The 21,000-nt window shown below is 52.4% G+C and overlaps 1 protein-coding gene across 2 annotated transcripts in view; it reads left to right on the top strand.

Annotated features, from left to right (window-relative positions):
• The window catches only part of LOXL2 (lysyl oxidase like 2), a 106,038-nt gene that overhangs the window by 57,777 nt on the left and 27,261 nt on the right, over nucleotides 1-21,000 (top strand). For both annotated transcript variants that reach the window (XM_047761389.1, XM_047761390.1), the window contains exons 5-7: nucleotides 5,114-5,336; nucleotides 9,002-9,185; nucleotides 16,960-17,111. In XM_047761389.1, coding sequence (XP_047617345.1) covers nucleotides 5,114-5,336; nucleotides 9,002-9,185; nucleotides 16,960-17,111 — 559 coding nt within the window. The remainder of the gene's footprint in view (nucleotides 1-5,113; nucleotides 5,337-9,001; nucleotides 9,186-16,959; nucleotides 17,112-21,000) is intronic.

Genomic DNA, 21,000 nt, shown 5'->3' with positions numbered 1-21,000 from the left:
GAACCAGGAAGTGGCAGACCCAGGATCCAAGCCTGGGTCTCCAGCGACGGGGTCTACACTCCTCAAGAGTCTAGGCTCCCTAACTCTTTCCTTTCAAGCCAATTAGAGACGTAGCTTCCAAGCCAAGAGATAGGGAGGGGTTCCAGCCCCAGCTCTCCCCCCAGAGCCCCGGGGTCAGTGCAGGCTGTGTCCCTCCCTGGGCTTGGCCTGGCCGCCTTCGGTCGGAGCCCCCAGTTCCCCGCGAGTGTGCTGGCAGCCGAGCTGCCCCCTCGGGGTGGGTGAGCGTGGTGGTGACTCCCACCCCAGCCACCGCCGGACATGGCCTAGACCTTCCTGTTTGCACAGGGAGGGATGAGGGGAGGCTCAGCGTGGTCCCCATCCTCTAAAAAGTTTGGAGAACTCCTGCCAGCAGGTCAGCTCCTTCCCTGGAGACACCTTCTCAGCTTTTCCTTCCCATTGGAGCCAAGGAAAGCAGATCCCCTCCCCTGACAGGCCTCCTACCTGCGGGTCCCACGGGAGCCCGCAGCCTGGCTCAGGCCTGAGCCCAGCCCAGGGAGTGGGAAGGCTGCCATGGGCCCTGACCAGAGCAGGACGGGGATGCCCAGGGCCAGGCAGCATGTGGCTTGTTCAGATGGCGTTTGAAAGCAGACCGAGCCCTTTTCCTGCTTTTGAGGAGGAATCTCAGATCGCAGATAAACCCGATCCAGGAGCATATGCTGGTTTGAAAACCCCTCCTTGCTCCTTCAGTTCTGTGTCTGTGGCTTTGCTTTTTCAAATGCAGGCAGGAAAAGGCTCCTAAGACTGGAAAGGTATCAAAGGTGGTGGTGGGTAGTGCCGTCAGCCGAGATGCCAGATGATTAACAAACACTGGAAGCCAGCTCCTTCGCCAGCCCTCTCGCTGGAGATGGTACAGAGGGACCGGGGCACAGGCAAAAACCTTCTCAGCTTCTCAGCTTGTCTCTGTGCACTAGTCTCTGGGATGCAGCTGACACACGGGCCCCCAAAGAGAAAGGCACATTGGAAAGAGTTTCTGTGCCTTGGTGGTGCTGTTAGGGGTTGAGAGGAGGCTGTTAGCCAAGAGTGGGCCTCCCAGGCCACAGGGGGTTCGGAGAGGCCACTCAGCCCAGGCTTCCAGGCTGCACAGGAGGGGCTCAGGCCTGAAAGGCAGTGCAGTGGTTGCAGGGGGTGGGTCACAAAGGCACTCCTGCCAGAGCTGCAGGGGAGCCCAGGTCTGCCCCAGGGAGAGCTCTCTGCTCAGCTTCCTCCACCTTCTGACCTGCTTCTGTTTTGCTCCTCCCCCAGGGCATCTCTGGGAGTTAGGAAGATCTCTGACTTCAGTGGGCTGGCTGAATCAGGGTCCAAAAGGGGGCTCACCATAGTGAAATGGAAATGCTGGCTTCCCCTTGGTTTCATGCAGAGGGGGGCTTCAGAGGCTTGGGGACACTGGAATGATGGAATTAATTTGTCATCTAAGTCTTGCTCACCCACCCTGGGAGGGTCCAGAAGACACACTTTTTACCATGACTTGGCAGAATAAATTTGTGAGGAGTGCCATGGCATTCTTAAGCACTCCTGATCCCTCTTCTCTGTTAAGCCAGACCTAACAGAGGGAGCTGCAGTCACCGAAGGTCGGGAAAACTAAATGCAGTGGGGGTCACTGGATATGGGGGTGGGGGTGGCAAGGGCCCAGTGACAGCACTCAACATCAAGGTGAGGTAGGCATGGCTAGCCAGTAGCTAGCAGATCTGAATAGCCTGACTCCTGCAGATCTATGGCGTTGGCTAGTGGATCCATTTGGCTGGATCGCAGGGTTCCCAGAAATGAAATAGAAAGTGCAAAAAAGAAGAAAAAAAAAGAGAGAGAGAGAGAAAAAAAAAAAGAAAGTGCACTGAATTCAGAAAAATTCTAGGTCAAGAGAACAAAGATCTAACCTGAATGGTAAAAGCAGAGAGTTGGGTGTTCCCGTTGTGGCTCAGTGGGCTGAGAGCCAGACAGTGTCAGTGAGGATGCAGGTTCGATCCCTGGCCTCCCTGGCATTGCTGAAAACTGCAGTGTAGGTCACCGATGCAGCTTAGATCCTGTGTTGCTGTGGCTGTGGTGCAGGCTTCAGCTGCAGTTCCGATTCGACCCCTATCCTGAGAGCTTCCATATGCCGCAGATATGGCCCTAAAAAGAAAACAAAAAAAAGCAAGAGAGTCACAGCCCCTCAGTCAGTGTCCAGACGAGCCAGCTTACAGACTCAGAAGCCCGTGAATGAAGAGGAGGCTGGGTCCCGTTGAGGAGGGATGGTGGCACTCTGCCCAAAGTTTATACTGTTACTCATTTGCCCAGCCTTCCCCAAAGGGGCCTACGATCTGATCAAGGCCACCATACTCTGGGGAAAAGGAAGTAATCAGAGCTTTCGGGAGCCACTGGACCCTGAGCCCAGGGACCCAAACATCACTGTGACCCATCCGAGGATGGATATCCAGTGATCAGGGGAGTTTTAACTCAGGTCTGTCTCACAGGGGGCCCAGCGGGTGCCCACACCCATCCTGTGGTTATTTCCCGAGTTCCAGAATGCGTAATTGGAATCGACATGCTCAAGTAGCTGGCAGAATCCCTCAAAAGTCTGGCTGCCCCCTCGGCTTGGGACTTCTCATTTTCATTTGACTCAGTCCAGCGCAGTGTTACCCAGCCTGGACACGGCTTTCTCACGCAGGCTTCCGGCTTGGCCATGGCTGTCCTGTGACTCCGGTCGCCCACCAGTCAGCAGGCCTGGCGGGGGCTGTCCACACACCCTCCCCAGCGGCTCCTGTCTACACCCAGGGGCCTTGCAGAGTGAATCGCGGCGGGGGCAGGGTGGGCCTCGGCGGTGGAGGCCCGTGCCTCACAGCACGTTCCTGTGAGCTGAGGGAAGAGGGCAGCAGGCTGTCTGGGGAAGGAGGAGCCACCCCGTGTCTGCTGAGGGAGCTTCACGCTGTCCTTAGAGCTCAGTGCATCTGTGTCTGGGAGAGGCTCGTGTTCACTGAAAGCTGGGAGTTAGAAGCTGTTCCAGCCCCGGAGATCGGACCACTCCTTGTGCAGCTGATGTCCCCTGGGTGTGTTGGCTCGCCTCATTGCGGGGGTGTCATAACAAGCTGTGCCCCCCGCTGGTGTGCTTCAGTCAGACGTGGAGGGTGTCATGGGGAACAAGCTGGAGGTTGTGTTTCCAAACGCAAGGGCCCCTCAGGAACTGGGGGAGGGGCAGGGGCGCTTGGAATTATTCAACCCCCCCCCCACTCCGCCCCATGTGGTTCTCTGTTCTGGCTGCAGCCATGTTGAGCCCACGCCCTGAATTTTCCAGGATAATCCCTTTTGCAAACATTCTGTGTCACTGCAGCCACAGATACAGGAGAATTACTACCAGTAGCAATTTAGGGTTAAGGAAAGATATTGGTGGCATCTGCCGAGTTGTTTCTTCCTCTTTGTTCACATCTTGTTCACTCGTAGACAAAGCAGAAACTTCCAGGCCCCCTAGACCAGCAGGGACAGGACCCCACTTCTGCCTGTCCAGGGCCAGCCTGGCCTGGGTGGCCCACCTCTGCACCGTCTGGCAATGATGCTGTCTGGCTTTCCCCGGCATCTCACTGGGTTCTGCCAAGCAGGGGCTAGCTCACAGACCCCCAAAGATGAGAGGACAGGGGGCCCTTCCCAGCCTCCTCCTTTTCAAATCCCACCATCATTCAAGGCTCAGTTCAGGAGTTCCCATCAAGGTTCAGCAAAAATGAATCTCACTAGCATCCATGAGGATGCAGGTTCGATCCCAGGCCTCACTCAGTGAGTTAAGGATCTGGCATTGACATGAGCTGTGGTGTAGGTTGCAGATGTGGCTCAGATCCCGCGTTGCTGTGGCTGTAGCTGTGGTATAGGCTGGCAGCTGTGTAGCTCTGATTCACCCCCTAGCCTGGGGACCTCCATATGCCATGGGTGCAGCCCTAAAAAGACAAAAAAAAAAAAAAAAAAGGCCCAATTCAAACCTACTCTTCTGTCATCGCTGCAACCATTGGCTCCCTCCCTTCTCCTATCCTTCTTTTGTTCCTTTAACCAGTACAGTTTTTTGGGGTTTTTTTTTTTTGCTTTTCTTTTTAGGGCCACACCTGCAACATATGGAAGTTCCCAGACTAGGGGGTCGAATTAGAGCTGCAGCTGCCTTCCGACACCACAGCCACAGTAACACCGAATCCTTAACCCACTGATCGAGGCTAGGGATCCAACCTGCATCCTCATGGATACTAGTTGGGTTCTTAACCCGCTGAGCCACAACGGGAACTCCTATATCTATATGTTCTTTTATATATATATTTAGTTATGTATTATCTATATTCTTTTTCCAATTCTTTTCCATTGTAGGTATTAGAAAGATACAAACCTGCAAGATATTGTATGTAGTTCCCTATGCTCTACAGTAGGACCTTGTTGTTTATTTTATATATAGTGCTGTGTATCTGCTAATCCCAAACTTCTAATTATCCCTCCCCCCTTTCCCTTTTGGTAGCCATAAGTTTGTTTTCTATATCTGTTAGTGTGTTTCTGTTTCATAAATAAGTTCACTTGCATCATTTTTTAGATCCCACATGTAGGTGATACCATATGATATTTGTCTTTCTCTCTTTGACTTACTTCACTTAGTATGATCATCTCTCGGCCCATCCATGTTGCTGCCAGTGGCATTATTTCTTTTTTTCTTTCATGGCTGAGTAGTATGCCCTTGTGTTTGTCTCTTTTAGATGCCTTTTGCATTTTGTACTTAGAGGCTTTGGTATCATCTCACTGTGTGTGGAGTTAGTCCCTTGTCTCCTAGAATGTGAGCCTCCTGGGGTAGTAGGTCAAGCCATCCTTCTGGGTCCTGCTTCCCAGTGCTCAGCTCAGGCCCCGCATGACCGAGGGCTCAGGGAGTGCTTACACGGGCGCCTGCAAGCCCTGTCTGGAGCAGTACTGAGCTCCCAGAGCAGGGACCGTGTCCATCCGGTTCCACCACCAGATCCACAGCAGCCAGCACAGTGGCCAGCCTGGGCAAGGGTCCAGTGCCCAGCTGGAGGGAGGGGCGGGCACCCTGATACCTTGGTCACCTGCCCCGTCTCACCTTCTGCAGGATGTTTGCCGCCCGCAAGAAGCAGCGCTACTGGCCGTTCTCCATGGACTGCACAGGCACGGAGGCCCACATCTCCAGCTGCAAGCTGGGCCCTCAAGTGTCGCTGGACCCCGTTAAGAACGTCACCTGTGAGAATGGGTTGCCGGCTGTGGTGAGCTGTGTGCCTGGCCAGGTCTTCAGTGCTGATGGACCCTCGAGGTTCCGGAAAGCCTACAAGCCGGAGGTGAGGATGGGGCAGGAGCTTTGGCCACTTGGCACCTGGAGGGCTGGCCTGGTGGTGAAGGGAACAGAGAGGGATCCCCAAGAGAGAGCAGAGAAAGCCCACCCCAACTCAGACCACTTTTCTAGAGGGCAGGAAGGCAGAGAACACTTGTCAGGGCCAGCCTCACCAGTATATGCTACCAGTAGGATGTGACAAGCAGCTGGGCCCTCTGCCCCAAATTGGTGCCCCACCTGTCCTACAGCACTGCTGCTCTACTCCGAGGCCAGAGTCCCCTCTGTGGAGGACAAATGCCTGAGAGAGGGACATGCCTCATTACTGACCATCACAGGCTCTGCACAGCATCTGCAGACTGGCATGAAAGGTGGGGGAGGGGGGCTGGACCTGGGGCATCTGCTCAGTTCCCATAGGAATCGGTTATCCTGGGGCCATTGGAAACACAATCCAAACCTCAAGAGCACAAGAAATCAGCTACAAAGGTTTGCAAACAGGTCTTGGTTTATTCTGCAACAGGAAGGATAACAATTTTTTTTTTGTCTTTTTATCCTTTTTAGAGCCACACCCGTGGCATAAGGAGGTTCCCAGGCTAGGGGTCTAATCGTAGCTCTTGCTGCCGGCCTACGCCACAGCCACAGCCATGCCAAATCTGAGCTGCGTCTGTGACCTACACCACAGGTCGTGGCAACGCCAGATGCTAAACCCACTAAGCGAGGCCAGGGATCAAACCCGCAACCTTGTGGTTCCTAGTCGGATTTGTTTCCGCTGCACCACGACGGGAACTCCAGAAGGAAAACAGTTTTTAAAAGCTTTCACCGAGAAAGTAAATGGAAACAGGCCATCACCCTGACTGTGCTGTCTTTACCGTGATCACGTTGTGTTTGTGAGCCAGCACGTGGGTGCATGTGGGTGTGTTCAAGAGACATATATCTGCTCAAGAGAATTGTCATCCCCCTTTCAGCTGGCTCATTTCTCAGGACAAGCGAACTATCCCAACCACAGCAGGCTTGACCAAGCATCCGCTGAAAAAAGAGAAAGTGCACTATTCTGTCTTCCCTTGAAAACCATTAAGAGGCTTTTCTTTTTTCCTACCTCCCTTTTTTCATATATATCCACCAAAGGTCTCTGGGATTTGCATGCTCTGGAAACTGCTAACTCGGGCCGGTAGGTGGGACTCGCACTTGGGAAGAGCAGAGGGACAGGCGGGGGAGATAGCTGATTGTTTATTAGGAAATGATTCCCTGTGCCAGATAAAGCCTGGTTTCTTGGGAATTGGTTCCCGGGGCTGGGACAAACTTCAAGTCAGCCCTGATCCCATCAGGGGTAAGAGGAAGGAGAGAGCCCTGACGGACAGGGGCAGATGGGGTAGCAGGCGGGTCCAGGTGGGGCGGGGGAATAGCAGCCCCTCTCCAAGCCGAGACGGCCTCCTTCTGCACCTCCTGCCCCCGCTCCCCTCTGGCCTCTCCCCCATCTTTCCCCTCGACCCTCTCCAATCTCTCCTCTCCATCAACATCCAGCTCTGCTCTCGGGCAGGGGGTGATAACGCTCATCCAGTGGAAACAGGAAACCAGGGCAGGAACCGATAAACCACACTGGGTGCTCCCTCCCAGGCTGGGGTAGTGTATTTGGACAAGAGAAAAAGCCCTAAACCGAAGGAGTGAGGTGAATGCAGCAAACCCAGGCGTCAGCCAGAGGGTGCGGGAACTCTTTGCAGTGTCTTCCTGGTACTTCCAGCCGGCACCCTGCCCTGCCCCCTTCTGTCCCCACCGAGCCCTGCAAAGCACACAGACCCCACCACACATCACACCGTGCAGCCAGGCCCCACAGGCATGCCTGGACAGTGCCGCCCCCTGCAGTCCCTCTCTCCCCCCTCCTCCTGGCCACGTGACTTTACCCCGTCCTTCCTAGAGCCTCAGTCCGCACCTCTGAGCTTTCCTCGTGTGTCATCCAGAATACCAGGTCCTACTGTTTTGGAATTCTTCTTACTGTGTGGTGCAAAGCAAAGGAATCAAGTTCATACTGAACCAATTAAAAAAATATATATAGCAGGAGAGCGTTACATCACATTTTCCCCTGGTTTCTTTTGTTCCACCACAGCCAGCTGACTCTGCCTGGCCTCTGCCAGATGGGGTGAGGGTACTTGGACTCTGCCTCTCTTAAGCTTGGGTCACGAGGGGAAGAGCAGTGGGGGAAGGGAGAAGTCACAGTGCTTCCGCAGTCAGGGGCTGGGGCCAGCAATGGTATTTGTCATGTTTCCCAAAATTGGAATAAAGCTTCCTGAAGCCAGAGGGGTTTTTGCATGCCTCCCTTTTCAGAAGACCCCCTGGCATCAGGGCTAGTCCCTGAAGTCTGTAAATCTGGGTGCTGTCACAGCACCCCCACCCTGCCGTGGCAGCCACAAGGCACAGTCCTGGGGGAGAGAAGTGTAGTTGGGAGGGGACCTCAGCTGGAGGATGGAGACAGAGGTTCTTGCTCGTGCCTGGGCCTTCAAGGGGGCTGGTGTGTGTTAATGCTTGAAAAGCACCACCTCCAACCAGGCCTGCTTGGTCCAGGCTGTTGGTGGGGAGGATGAAAGGAGTCCGGAGCTGAGGACTGCACAGGCCAGAGCAGAACAATGACTCTGGTCTGATCCAGCACATGGAAAGGCTGCCCCATCACTCTTACTCCCGCTGTGTTGAATCAGATGGCATCAGCAATAGCGCAGAGCCTCGCAGGCTTCTGATTTCCCTACCTACACACACTCACACACACACACACACACACACACACGAGAGAGAGAGAGAGAGAGAGAGAGAGAGAGAGAGAGAGAGAGAGAGAGAGAGAGAGAGAGAGAGAGAGAGAAACTGATGCAAAACAGGATACGTGGGCAGATGGAGTCAAATGACCATTCTCCTGAGAAGGCATGATCCAGTGGGATTAAGATGCTAGATGATTAAGGCTTCTGGGCTGTCAGTGAGCAGTTAGGGCTAATTAAACTATAACCGCCCACTGTCTCTGCCTATCTGGTGGCTGCATCTTCTGAAGAGCTGGGCTGATTTGGACTTGGAGTAGAGTCAGGGGTGGCAGGGGTGGCGACTGGGCCCAGCTCCAAGACAGATGGAACCCACAGGGGGCTCCCCATCCCCTTTTGGAGGACCCATCCCCAAGTCATGGCCATCTCGGTGAGGCCCCGCCCTCTATCGAAATAGCATCCTTGCAGCATGGTCCCTTTAGTGCCCTCGGGGCCCCTCCCACACCTCCCGGCCTAGACCACAGCATTCCATTCCAGGCGTGATAAAATTATGATCTATTTGGAATCTGCAGACTTTTGGGGTAGCAGCTTCTTTCTGTAGCTCTGAAGCTTGAGGTTCTGAAGTGAGAGGTAGAGGGGTGTGCTGGTGGCAAGGTCCTCGAGGGGGTATAGGGTGGGGTGATGCGCTTCCCCGTGGTCCAGGACCAAAGCTCCACAGTTAGGCTGTACAGGGAGCTCACAGCAGAGCCGGCCAGGCAAAGTGAGCCTGCGTGCCAACCCCCCTCCAGCTGCTCCACCCCCACCACAGGCGCACACACAAATCAAGCATGGTCAGCTCCCAGCCTGGCGCCTGGGTTGGGAGCCAGGGGTGGTCGGAAAGCGAGGGGAGTGGGCTGCCGCTGCATCAGCTTCTGCTCAGCAGGACTGTGTGTCTCCTCAGCAACCCCTGGTGCGGTTGAGAGGCGGGGCCAACGTCGGGGAGGGCCGCGTGGAGGTGCTCAAGAACGGAGAGTGGGGTACCGTCTGCGACGACAAGTGGGACCTGGTGTCTGCCAGCGTGGTCTGCAGAGAACTGGGCTTCGGGAGCGCCAAAGAGGCCATCACAGGCTCCCGGCTGGGGCAAGGTAAGGTGTGGGGAGGATGCTCCAGAAAGTGTCCCACGGGGAGCCCAGCCCGGGCTGGCCAGTCTTGTGCTTTCCAGGCTCTTCTTGCTTGGCCTCCTCCCTCCAGTAGCTGCTGCTCTGTTAGAAAACCAGGCCTCTCCCCAGGCAGCAGAGCTGGAAGGGCTTTAGGGAACATCGAGTCCCACTTCACGGATTTGGAAGCTGGGGCCAGAGAAGGGAGTAAATGCCCAAGATGAGACAACGCATTAGCAGCCAGTGAACACTAACGGAGGTCTCCCAGCTCCCAGCCCAGGGCTCCCCACCACCCCACTGAGAAAGTTGGGATGTCCAGGCCCTTGCTCCAGAAGACCTGAGAATTCATCAGGCTGTGGACCACCCTGGGCACAAAGGATCCTAAATGTCATCTGACTTTTCCGCCTGGTTAGCACTGCAGGCACTCTCTCCCTGCCACCAGAGACCAGGAGCAGGAGGCCCTTCTCCTGATAGCATGAGATGCTAACAAAAAAAGGGGTCTAGTTTTTATGAAGGGTCCCAAACAAATCTACCATTTGAGCAAAGAACAAAAGCATAGGCGGCTTTCAAGCAGGTCACCCCTTTGAGAGGAATATTGTAAACCTGGCATGACAGCACAGCTGAGAGCTTCCTTTCCCAACCCCAGTGAAGACCACTGATCTCTGCCAGCCCTGGTCCTGCAGAGGGTGGGGCTTTCAGCCCAGATAGACTTGGCAGCCCAGTGAGTGTCCAGCTCTCCCCTGCGGAGGACTGTGTGTTGAGCAAGAGAAACCAGTCAGCTCCTGGAATCTTTTCAGACCCCCAAGGAGGCTGCTGTAGAACAGGTGCTGCCATTTCAGGGGGGTGGGGTGGGGGTGGGGCGGCTCAAGGAGGAAGGAGAGGGGGCTGCAGATGAGGGCCGGGAATCCTATCCTGTGGGGAGAGGAGGTTTCCATACTGTCAGGAATAGGGCCATCGGCCCCACAGAAAGGAATGCGGTGAGGTCGCTGAGCACAGCCTGGAGGAACTAATAGCTCTGTGGACCCAAAAGAGAGTCTTGGACTCATAGATGGCGCTGCCAGAGGGGAGCTCAGAGGTCAACTGGCCCAACAAATGAGGAACCCGAGGCTCCGGACAGCCAGCCTGGGGTCCCAACACTAGTTAGTGGCAGAGAAAAGACTGAAACCCATGTCTTCTCATTGTCAGATGTGGGCTTCACCCTTGTTCCCACCTTGTCTCAGCCCCACTCACATTCAGGACATCGCTGCCTCCCTTCTCCAATCCCTGCAAGCTTCCTGGGGTACCCTGAGGTTGGGGGTCCAGGGTGGACTTGAACACTGCCTCGTGCCAGCTGGCAGTTAAGCCACGTGACAGTCCTCCTCCTCCCCCCCTGTCGTGGTCAGCTCTCAGTGGTTCCCTCAGATCTCAAACAGGCCGCCAGTCCTTTGTACTAATTGGCTGATGTGTTGGTTTGTGGTCTCCCTGGGCCAGCTAGACAAAGGCCACTCATTCTGAGGAGTTAACAAGCCCTGGATGACATAAACCTTCCGTTTATCATGGGTGTGTGCTATTTGACCCAATTATTTCACTGCCCAGAGCAGCCAGAGGTTTCCAAGGGCCTGTGTAACTCTGGGAGGGAGACACTCGGCATTTTGAATGCTGTCCTTAAAAGAACCATGGGATGACTTATGATCTTCGGCCCTGTTGGGCTGCAGGTCCCATAGGCAGAAAGGCAAAAGTCCACATTTGATGTCAAGTCCCAGAGCAGACAGGGTCAGTCCTGAGCCCTGGCTTTCGCTGGTGGACCAAGTGGCCACACCCACAGCCCAGGCAGTCAGAAGTCGAGGACTGCGAGGCAGGCAGTCTGAGTCTTAGTCCCAGCCCTGCCACCTACACGCTTGGTGAACTTAAGCAAACTTCAGGGCCTCAGATTCTTCACTGGTGTCTGAGGTTCTGTGTGACTCCAGCCTTCTGAGAGTCTGCTCTTATCATCAGGATGGATGTTAGGTCAGAATCAGGCACTGTGCTTGTGCACCTCTGGACTCCAGCTGTCTATTTATATACCTTCCTCCCCCCTCACGTCGAGCTCCCAGTGCTCTGGGGATGTTCCTCTTATGAAGAATGAGGGAGTGAACGAATGAATGAATGAATGAGTTCCAGTTGCATAAGTAGGATCAGCTGATCAAACACATGGGAAAGAAGTTTCAACACTCCAGACCCCACGCTGCCCATTAGACATATAAGGTGAGCCACATATGTACTGTTACATCTTCTAGTGGCCACGTAGAAAACAAATAAAAAGAAACAGATGAAATTCATTTTAATAATCTATTTTTCTTAACCACGTGTATCCAAAAGATTGCGATTTCAGCCTGTAATCAGTATAAATGCTCTTGATGAGATGGTCCACAGGTAGTGTGCCTCCTCTGAAATCCAGGATGCTTTCTTATTTTTATTTTTTGTCTTTTTTGTCTTTTTTTATGGCCACACCCGCAGCATATGGAAGTTCCCAGGTTAGGGGTTGAATCGGAGCTGTAGCTGCCAGCCTACACCGCAGCTGCAGCAACATGGAATCTGAGCCGCATCTGCAACCTACACCACAGCTCACAGCAACACTGGATCCTTAACCCACTGAGCGAGGCCAGGGATCGAACCTGCGTCCTCATGGATGCTAGTCAGATTCATTTCCACCGAGCCAGGATGGGAACTCCCAGGATGCTTTTATTGTCATGGTCTGGACTGGCCACATTCCAAGTGCTCAGCGAGGCAGTGGCTGCCACCTTGGACAGGGCAGCTCTAGAACAGTGCCCTTCAAGCCTGTTTGCCTGAAATCCCCAATCAGAAATACTGACAGCACATGCCACTCACGTAAAGCTGTAACAAAAGTCTCTGGAAACAGTGAGAAACACTGTGCCATGTCCTTGTCTATTGAGAAGTGTTCTTAGGGAGTTCCTGTTGTGGCTCAGAGGGTTAAGAACCCAACTGGGGTCCATGAAGATGCGAGTTCGATCCCTGGCCTCACTTAGTGGGTTAAGGATCCGGTGTTTCCGTGAGCTGTAGTGTAGGTCACAGACGCAGCTTGGATCCCACGTTGCTGTGGCTGTGGTGTAGGCCAGCAGCTGCAGCTCCAATTCAACTCCTAGCCTGGGAACTTCCATATGCTGCAGGTGTGGCCCTAAAAAGACAAAAAACAAAAAAAAAACAAAAAACAGTCTTCTTAGAAGTCTAATGGCAACCATCAGAGTTGATTGATACTGTTCTAAGAGGTTGGACGGGCTTCTCCCTAGCATTCTGCTTCCACCCCAGGCCTGTGGTCACGGGGGCCAGTGTTTGCACCTGGGGGAAGAGCAAGGTGAACGTGGAGGAGGCATCATGAATGGAAGGAATTCAGAGGCCAGTCCAGAACCCAGGAGAGGGGAAAGCTGGAGGTCAGAGGGCAGCAGGTCAAACCCAGGTCAACAAAAGCAGCCAGGATCCCACAGACACCCATGGACCAGCCCAGCTGGACACCCAGGCTGATGTCCTTCAGTGTCACCTGCCACCTTGCCCGACCCACCATGGAACAGGGAGGTATAGGGAACAGAGCAAGAGACACAGATTCCTCCATCTCTGCACTCTGCCCTGGGGCACCATGCATGCTTCAGAAAGTGGCCTCTGCCTCTGGGGCCTCCTCCCCAGATGTCCAGAGACAGCCGCATAAGTTTACATAAGTTAGGCCAGGGGGGTACTAACCAGTTACTAGTTAGAGTCTAAAGCGTGTTAGGCTCTTGAGTTAATGTTTTTCTCTCCTGCCCAGTCCCATAATCTAGCAGTCCATAGCATTTGTTGAGTATTATTTGGGCTGGAGCCTGGAATGGAGAAATTCATTTATTCCAGAAGCATTTCTAATAATAATTTATTCTCTCCAAGAGGTCACATCAAATGGGAGAAGTAAGAAATAACCCCAATCAAATCTATTTTACACCAACAAATAGGTGACGATAAGAAATAATCTTTTTTTTTTTTGTCTTTTTACCATTTCTTGGGCTGCTCCCTCGGCATATGGAGGTTCCCAGGCTAGGGGTCTAATTGCAGCTGTAGCCACTGGCTTACCCCAGAGCCATAGCAATACGGGGTCCGAGCCTCGTCTGCAACCTATACCACAGCTCATGGCAACGCTGGCTCCTTAGCACACTGAGCAAGGCCAGGGATTGAACCCAAAACCTCATGGCTCCTAGTCAGATTCATTAACCACTGTGCCACGATGGGAACTCTAGTAAGAAATAATCTTGACAACAGTACTTAACATTTACTAAGTCCCTGTTAACTTGACACACTTTGTCTCATTCAATCCTTATAGTCTCAACCCTGCAAGAGAGAGATTCTTATTGCATTTAACAGATGAGGAAAGTGGCGCTCAGAAAGGTTCTGTCACTTCAAAGGAGATGCAGGCTGGATGCCCAGCTCATTTCCTCAGGAGACAGAGAGAGAGCAGAGAGACTGTAAAAAGTTAAATGCTGCAGACGAGGGGGTGGTGGTCAACCTGAGTCACAAAGGAAGATGGGCACATGGTGCCCCTTGCTTCTGCTTTGATGGGCAGAGACGAGGAGGTGTTCTAGGAGGAGAGCGAGCACCTTAGATCAAGGAAAACATAGGTGCTGCAGGAAGCTCAGCTCTTTCCCAGAGCAAACTTCTGCCCTTTTCCGGCACAGGGTTTCCTCTCCTAACTGTCCTGAATGAGCTTCAGAAACTCAGCAAGATTATGCTGTGGGGTCAGACTGTCTGGTTAGAATTTTGGGGCCAGTTATATCATCTTTGGTCCACAGTGGGGATAATTAAATGAATTAATATAAACAATGTGTTTAGGACAGAATCCAATACATAGTAAGTGCTCAATAAATGTTAGGTACCTTTATTACCATCATTGTCACCACCATCACCATCACCACCATCACCGTCAATCACCATCGTATTACAAATCTTTGTGTGTCTGCCTCCCCACCCCCCCACCCCCGGCACTAAATGTGAGCTCCTCCTGGCAGAGGCTTGCCTTATTCCTCTGTGAATCCCCAACACCTGGCACAGAGGCTGACATCCAACAGGCACTCAGTGAAGTCAAGGACATCTATTCTGATGCTGTGGGGAGCACTTCCTATTTGCTGTGTTGCCTGGGAATTCACAAGGAACGCAGAAGTGGTGCCTGCCCTGGGAAGCCTTCAGCCCAGTGGGGAAGCAGACAGACATTGAACAGAGCCGCCTGAGTGCAGTGTGAAACAGAGTGCTTAGCGGAGGCTGCATGAGGGGACCCAGCTTAGATGGGGCTCAGCAAGACCATGTCATCAAAGTGACATCAAAGCTGAGCCCTGGAGGATGAGTAGGAATTCACTGTTGAGGAGAGGGAGGAAGAGGGTCCAGGCAGAGGGAAATGCTCGATGGAACAGCCAAAGGAGACTGGAGTGGCTGAGCTGGGAGGAGCTGCCAGAAAGCTAAGTGGATGGAGGCTGATCACTTGGGAACTATGGATTTTACCCAAAGGTGCAGTGAGAAGCTATTACAGGGAGTTAAGACAGGGAGTGATACAATTCAATATGCATTTAAACACTCCTGGAGTGGAGTTCTTGTTGTGGTGCAGCAGGTTAAGAGCCTAATTGTGTCCATGAGGATGCAGATTTGACCCCTGGCCTCGCTCAGTGGGTTAAGGATTTGGCATTGCTGTGGCTGTGGTGTAGGCTGGCAGCTGCAGCTCCAATTTGACCCACTATCCTGGGAAATTCCATATGCCATGGTATGGCCCTAAAAAGACAAGAAAGAAAGGAAAAATCTCCTGGACTGTACTCAGTGAATATTTTGGAATAAGCAAGTGGGAGGGAGTCTAGAGGCTATTTCATTCATCCAAATGGGAGATGCCAAGACTTGTGGTTGCCAAGGGGGAGGGGGAGGGAGTGGGATGGACTGGGGGTCTGGGGTTAATAGATGCAAACTATTGCATTTGGAGTGGATAAGCAATGAGAACCTTCTGTATGGCACAGGGAACTATATCCAATCACTTGTGATGGAGCATGATGAAGGATAATGTGAGAAAAAGAATGTATACATGTGTGTGTGACTGGGTCACTTTGCTGTACAGTAGAAAATTGACAGAACACTGTAAACCAGCTATAATGGAAAAAAATCATTAAAAAAAAAACGAGAGATGACAGGTTCGGACTAGTGTCGTGGTGGCAGAAATGAAAAGCACTGAGATTTGTGGGGAGTGAATAGAACATGGTGATGGGTTGCTTGTCTGAGATAAAGGAGGTGGTACCTCTGAGTTGTGGGGAGACAACCAGGTGAATGGAGGTGCCACTTCCTGAAAGGGGTGAGGGATGGTGGCACAGAGGAACAAATTGGGGGGGATCCTCCTGCTGGAAATGGAAAATACAAGAACAGGTGACTCTGGAGAAGCTCACCCTGAAGGGGAGGAAAGTGACAGGCCAGAGGGAGGTGTGGGGTGAGGGGAGGGTCGTTGTAAAAATGTGAGATGTTAGCACTTTTGAGTGCTGCGGGACAGGATAGAAAGTGGAAGAGGATGACAGATCAGGAGAGAGGAGATCAAGGGGCAGGGCAGGGTCCAAGATGAGAGTCAAGGCAGCCTGGATCTCCCAGAAAGAACTGGATCCATCTTGATGGGTTAGACAGAGGAGAGTAGATTTTTGAGCTGAAGGCTAGACAGACTAGGAATTGTCTCTCCCCAGCAGGGGGAGGCACCCCTCACCATCCTGGTGCCTGTAAGAGAAGGTTCCCGCGAGCACACACCTAGAGGTCCTGATGTGTGTCTTCCACCTGCCCCTATACCTCCACTGTCCGCCCTGCCCACATGGTCCAGGGCCCTGGGGGCACGTCTGGGAGTGGCCAGCAGGGAGCACTGGGGGAGATGGAAGAGGCTGGGTATTTATTCTGTCTGCAGGGCCCTTTCAGGCCCCTGTGCTCCCCGCCCCCACCAACGAGGGTAACAGCTATTATCCGGGAGCCTCCCCACACGGCTTTTTGCTCTTCTGGGGGGCCAGATGTTGGCACCCTTCCGCAGGCCTGGGGGTTATTAGCCACTGAGTACTGGACTGTCTGTTGTGATTTTGTGATTTCCCTGTGCTTTGTCCATGCTTTGATTTTTAAAATCTCTTTCTCTAGCAGTTTGTCCAATTTGAGAAGGCCATCTCTTTCTTGCAGGAAACCTGACTACACAATGATCTTCACCCTTTTCAGATTCAGAAGTTCATGGAAAGTTGAAGGAGGCTTAGATGTCCTCTAGTCCCATTCCTTTTTTTTTTTTTTTTTTTTTTTTGCTTTTTAGGGCTGCACCTGTAGCATGTGGAGGTTCCCAGGCTAGGGGTCCAATCAGAGCTGCGTCTGTGACCTACACCACAGCTCACTGCAATGCAGGATCCTTAACCCACTGAGCGAGGCCAGGGTTCGAACCCACATCTTCATGGATACCAGTTGGGTTTTTAACACAGTAAGCCACAATGAGAACTCTCTGTTCCTTTATTTCAGTAAGAAAATCAATATTCACAGAGGCTGAGTGTGTTGGTCAAGGTCACACAAGTTAGCGGCAACCTTCATTTGTTTTCATGGGACAAGGGACTCCCAAGACAAGAAACAATTCTCTCCAGACAGAAGAGCCTGGGTCATCAAGCTGATTATGAGAGGCAGTTGGGAGAGTTTCGAGGATGGGGGAGGCATGTTCTTACAGTCTAGGACTTTCTTGCCCATGCCAGGAGCTTTCCTGTAGAAGCTTTCACAGCACATGTTCATTTTCCATCCCCAGGGATAGGACCCATCCACCTCAATGAAATCCAGTGCACGGGGAATGAGAAGTCCATCATAGACTGCAAATTCAATGCAGAGTCTCAGGGCTGCAACCACGAGGAAGATGCTGGTGTGAGATGTAACATCCCCGCCATGGGCTTCCAGAAAAAGGTGAGGAGACGGGACCCTCAGAGGGGACAGTGTTATGTTCTGATCACTGAGGCCTCAGCGAGTATAGCCCAGGTGGCCTCAGGCTGAAGTTTCTCAGCCGGGGTATCAGGGTGCTCTGATGATGAGCTCTGAAGGTTGTCAGGTTCTCCTGCTGTCACTGTTGATGACTGTCACCTAGCCTTGGTGGATGTGCCAAATAAGAAGACCCCTGTATAAGCTCAATCATCCTTACTGGTAGATGTTGGGCGTCCACTGTGCACTCCACCCCACACCAAGGCTGGACACGCGGTATGATCACAACTCAGTCCTTTCTGTGAGGGGTTCAAGGTCTACAGCACTGTGATACCCCTGGCGAAGGCCCTCTCCAAGGACCCAGGGGAACCATATTACAGCAGGTCTGCAAATTACCCAGATGTAAGCACAATACAGACAGTATCTCAGGACCAAAGACTGTATTTTAGTTTCCAGAGGGGAAGAAAAGGGAACCTTAACAGCATTATGTCCAAGACATTATGTCCAAGACCCTTTTTGAGATGGGGTCTCTAAAAACCTGCATTGTGGAGTTCCCATCATGGCGCAGTGAAAACGAATCCAACTAGGAACCGTGTGGTTGTGTGTTCGATCCCTGGCCTCGCTCAGTGGGTTAAGGATCCGGCATTGCTGTGAGCTGTGGTTGTAGATCACAGACACGGCTCCGATCCTGTGTTGCTGTGGCTGTGGTGTAGGCCGGCAGCTGTAGCTCTGATTGGACCCCCCGGCCTGGGAACCTCCATATGCCACAGGTGAGGCCCTAAAAAAAAGCAAAAATAAAATAAAATAAAAACCTGCGTTGCGTGGCCTTTCCCACAAGGGTAGCTGACAAGTTGAACGCCTCTGTGCCAGGAGGTCTATTCAGTCCTGCAAAAAGGCCCAGTAAATCCTATTGAGCAGGCTCATGGGCCACAGCCCCACGGCAGCTGGGACAGCTTGCCATCTGTAATGACTCAGTAGCATTCCAAGAAAGCCATAATAGAGCTATAAAAGCTGACGTGCCAGAGCCCCGGCATGCTGGGCACCATTCACTCGGACAGATTGCACTTGGGTGGAATGGGGTTTTCAACCCAAATGAAAGACCTGAGCCAGAGGAAGTGAAGTTTTCCAGAAGGGTTTAATGGTGAGTGGAGCTGAGCCAGGCCACATGCCTGGTCACATCAGCTGGGGCACCACACTCTCAGTGCAGACACGGACTCTGCAGGCTCTAGAAGGTGAGCCCTTCACTTAAGCATAGCATGTGGGAGTTTTACACCCAGCTCTACCATTTCTTTTGTGTGTGTGTGTGTTGAATTTTTTTTTTTTTTTTTTTTTTTTTGCTTTTTAGGGCCGCACCTGCAACATGGAGATTTCCAGGCTAGGGGTCCAATTGGAGCTACAGCTGCCAGCCTACGACACAGGCACAGCAACGCAGGATCCAAGCCACGTCCGCGACCTACACTACAGCTTACAGCAACACCAGATCCTTAACCCACAGATCAAGGCCAGGGGTCAAACTGGCAGCCTCATGGTTCCTAGTCAGGTTCATTTCCACTGTGCCACGACGCGAAGTCCCCTGTTTTTTGTCTTTTGAGGGCTGCACTCACAGCATACAGAGGTTCCCAAGCTAGGGGTCGAATCAGCGCTACAGCTGCCGGCCTACGCCACAGCCACAGCAACACAGGATCCAAACCACATCTGCGACCTACACCGCAGCTCACGGCAACACCAGATCCTTAACCCACTGAGCGTGACCAGGGATTGAACCCTCATTCTCATGGATACTAGTTGGGTTCATTAACCACTGAGTCATGAAGGTAACTCCCTGGATCTGCCATTTCTATCCCCACCCCCACCCCCCCGCTAAGGAAAGGAGGACTGTCCCCTCCTAAGAAAACCCCTGTGAGCCACATGCTTCAGCCCCCTGCAGGGCCTGGCTTCAAGCCCCCAAGGGTGATGGCAACACCATTGGGCAGAAAATCTAAGACTCCCAAGTTTTATACTGTGTTAGTTTGCTGAGGGTGCCATAACAAAATGCCCCAGACTAGGTGGCTTAAACAGTCACAATTTATACCCCCTAGTTCTGGCGGCTGGAAGTCCAAGGTCAAGGGGTGGGCAGGGTTGCTTTCTCCTGAGGCCTCTCTCCTTGGCTTGCAGACGGCCACCTTCTCACCATGTCCTCACATGGCCTTTCCTCTGTGCACACACACCCTTGGTGTCTCTTCCTCTTCTAGGGACACCGGTCCTGTTGGACTAGTGCTCACCCATGTGATCTCATTTAACCTTTGTTACATCTTGAGAGGCCCCATCTCCAAGTCGGTCATGTTTGGACTAACATGGGGGTTGGGGCTTCAGCATATGAATTTGGGGAGCAGGACACAAGTCAGTTCATAACAATCACTCACTAGCTGATTCCTTAATCAATCTCTTTAACATTTCAGTTTCCTCCTTGGAAAATAAGGAGGGGAGAGAGGTGATTCCTAGTTTCCCTACCAGCCCCCAGTTCAATAGGAAGTGACTTTTCTCATGACTGATAAAACACAGAGATTCGGACACAGGGGTTGTGGGAAATCAAGAAACAGAAGAGCAACTTTTATTGATGGAGTCTCTTTATTTGTTTCTTTATGTCTTTTGTTCTTTCTTTCTTTCTTTCTTTCTTTATTTCTTGTGATTTATAGGATGTAGATCTGAAGACTGATTTAGATCTTTAAAGGAATAAGGACGACTTGGAATTCGTTTTGTTCGATGCTGGGATGCATTAGGCTATGTTATTGGTGGTCTTTCTTTCTTTCTCTTACTTCTTTCCTCTTCTTCCTTTCCTTCTTTCTTTCTTTCCTTCTTTCCTTTTTGGCTTCCCTGAGGCATATGGAGTTCCCAGACCAGGGATAAGATCCAAGCCACAGTGTGGCAATGACCAATCCTTTAACCCACTCCTCCAGGACGGGGATGGAACCTGCACTCTGTCGCAGCAAAGATGCTGCCAATCCCATTGTGCCACAGTAGGAGGAACTCTGGAGCCACCTTTTTTCATTGCTGGGGAGAGGCACCAGGGCAGGGGGGAACTGGGACTGGCAGGTGGGTTTACCAGGCAAGCTAATTTGACCAGGAGCATGGCGCCTGGGCTGACTCCAGGTCCCCTCTGGGCTGTGGGCCTGGCCCCGTCTGGGTAGCAGGACCAAGCCCGCGTGTGGAATGTGAGTTGGAAAGCGCCCATGCCGCCTTTCCTGTTAACATCTGGGTTGTGTTACCTTGATTTCTACCTGCCACCTCCAAAAATAGGTGAGGGACTAGCCAACCACAACTTTATCAAAACACAGGGTGGCCTGACCATGACCCCCCTGGGTGGGGGTGAATGTTTTTGTTTTCCCTGTTCACGTTCAGAAAAATTCAGCTGCCTGCACTTCTCACCCTTCTTGCAGACCCCATTCTGCTGCCACTAAGAACCAAAGGATAGGAAAAAAGAGATGCCTTGGGTTGTTTTAAGAAATTTGGAAGGGAGTTCCCGTTGTGGCACAGTGGAAACGAATCTGACTAGAAACCATGAGGTTGCAGGTTCGATGCCTGGCCTCGCTCAGAGGGTTAAGGATCTGGCATTGCCGTGAGCTGTGGTGTGGGTCACAGATGCGGCTCGGACCTGGCATCACTGTGGCTGTGACGTAGGCCGGCAGCAACAGATCTGATTAGACCCCTAGCCTGGAAACTTCCATATGCCGCAGGTGTGGCCCTAAAAGGACAAAAGATAAGAAAGGAGGGAAGGGACAGGAAGGAGGGGAGGGGGGGGTGGGGAGGGAGGGAGGGAGGGACTGAGGAGATTGAGAGAGTTGACGGAGAGAGAGCACGAGAGAGAGCAAGAAAGAAAGAAAAGAAAGAAAAGAGAGAA

The sequence above is a fragment of the Phacochoerus africanus genome, chromosome 15 (genome assembly GCF_016906955.1).
Source record: "Phacochoerus africanus isolate WHEZ1 chromosome 15, ROS_Pafr_v1, whole genome shotgun sequence".
Taxonomy (NCBI): Eukaryota; Metazoa; Chordata; class Mammalia; order Artiodactyla; family Suidae; genus Phacochoerus; species Phacochoerus africanus.
This window is presented reverse-complemented; position numbering and strand designations above follow the sequence as displayed.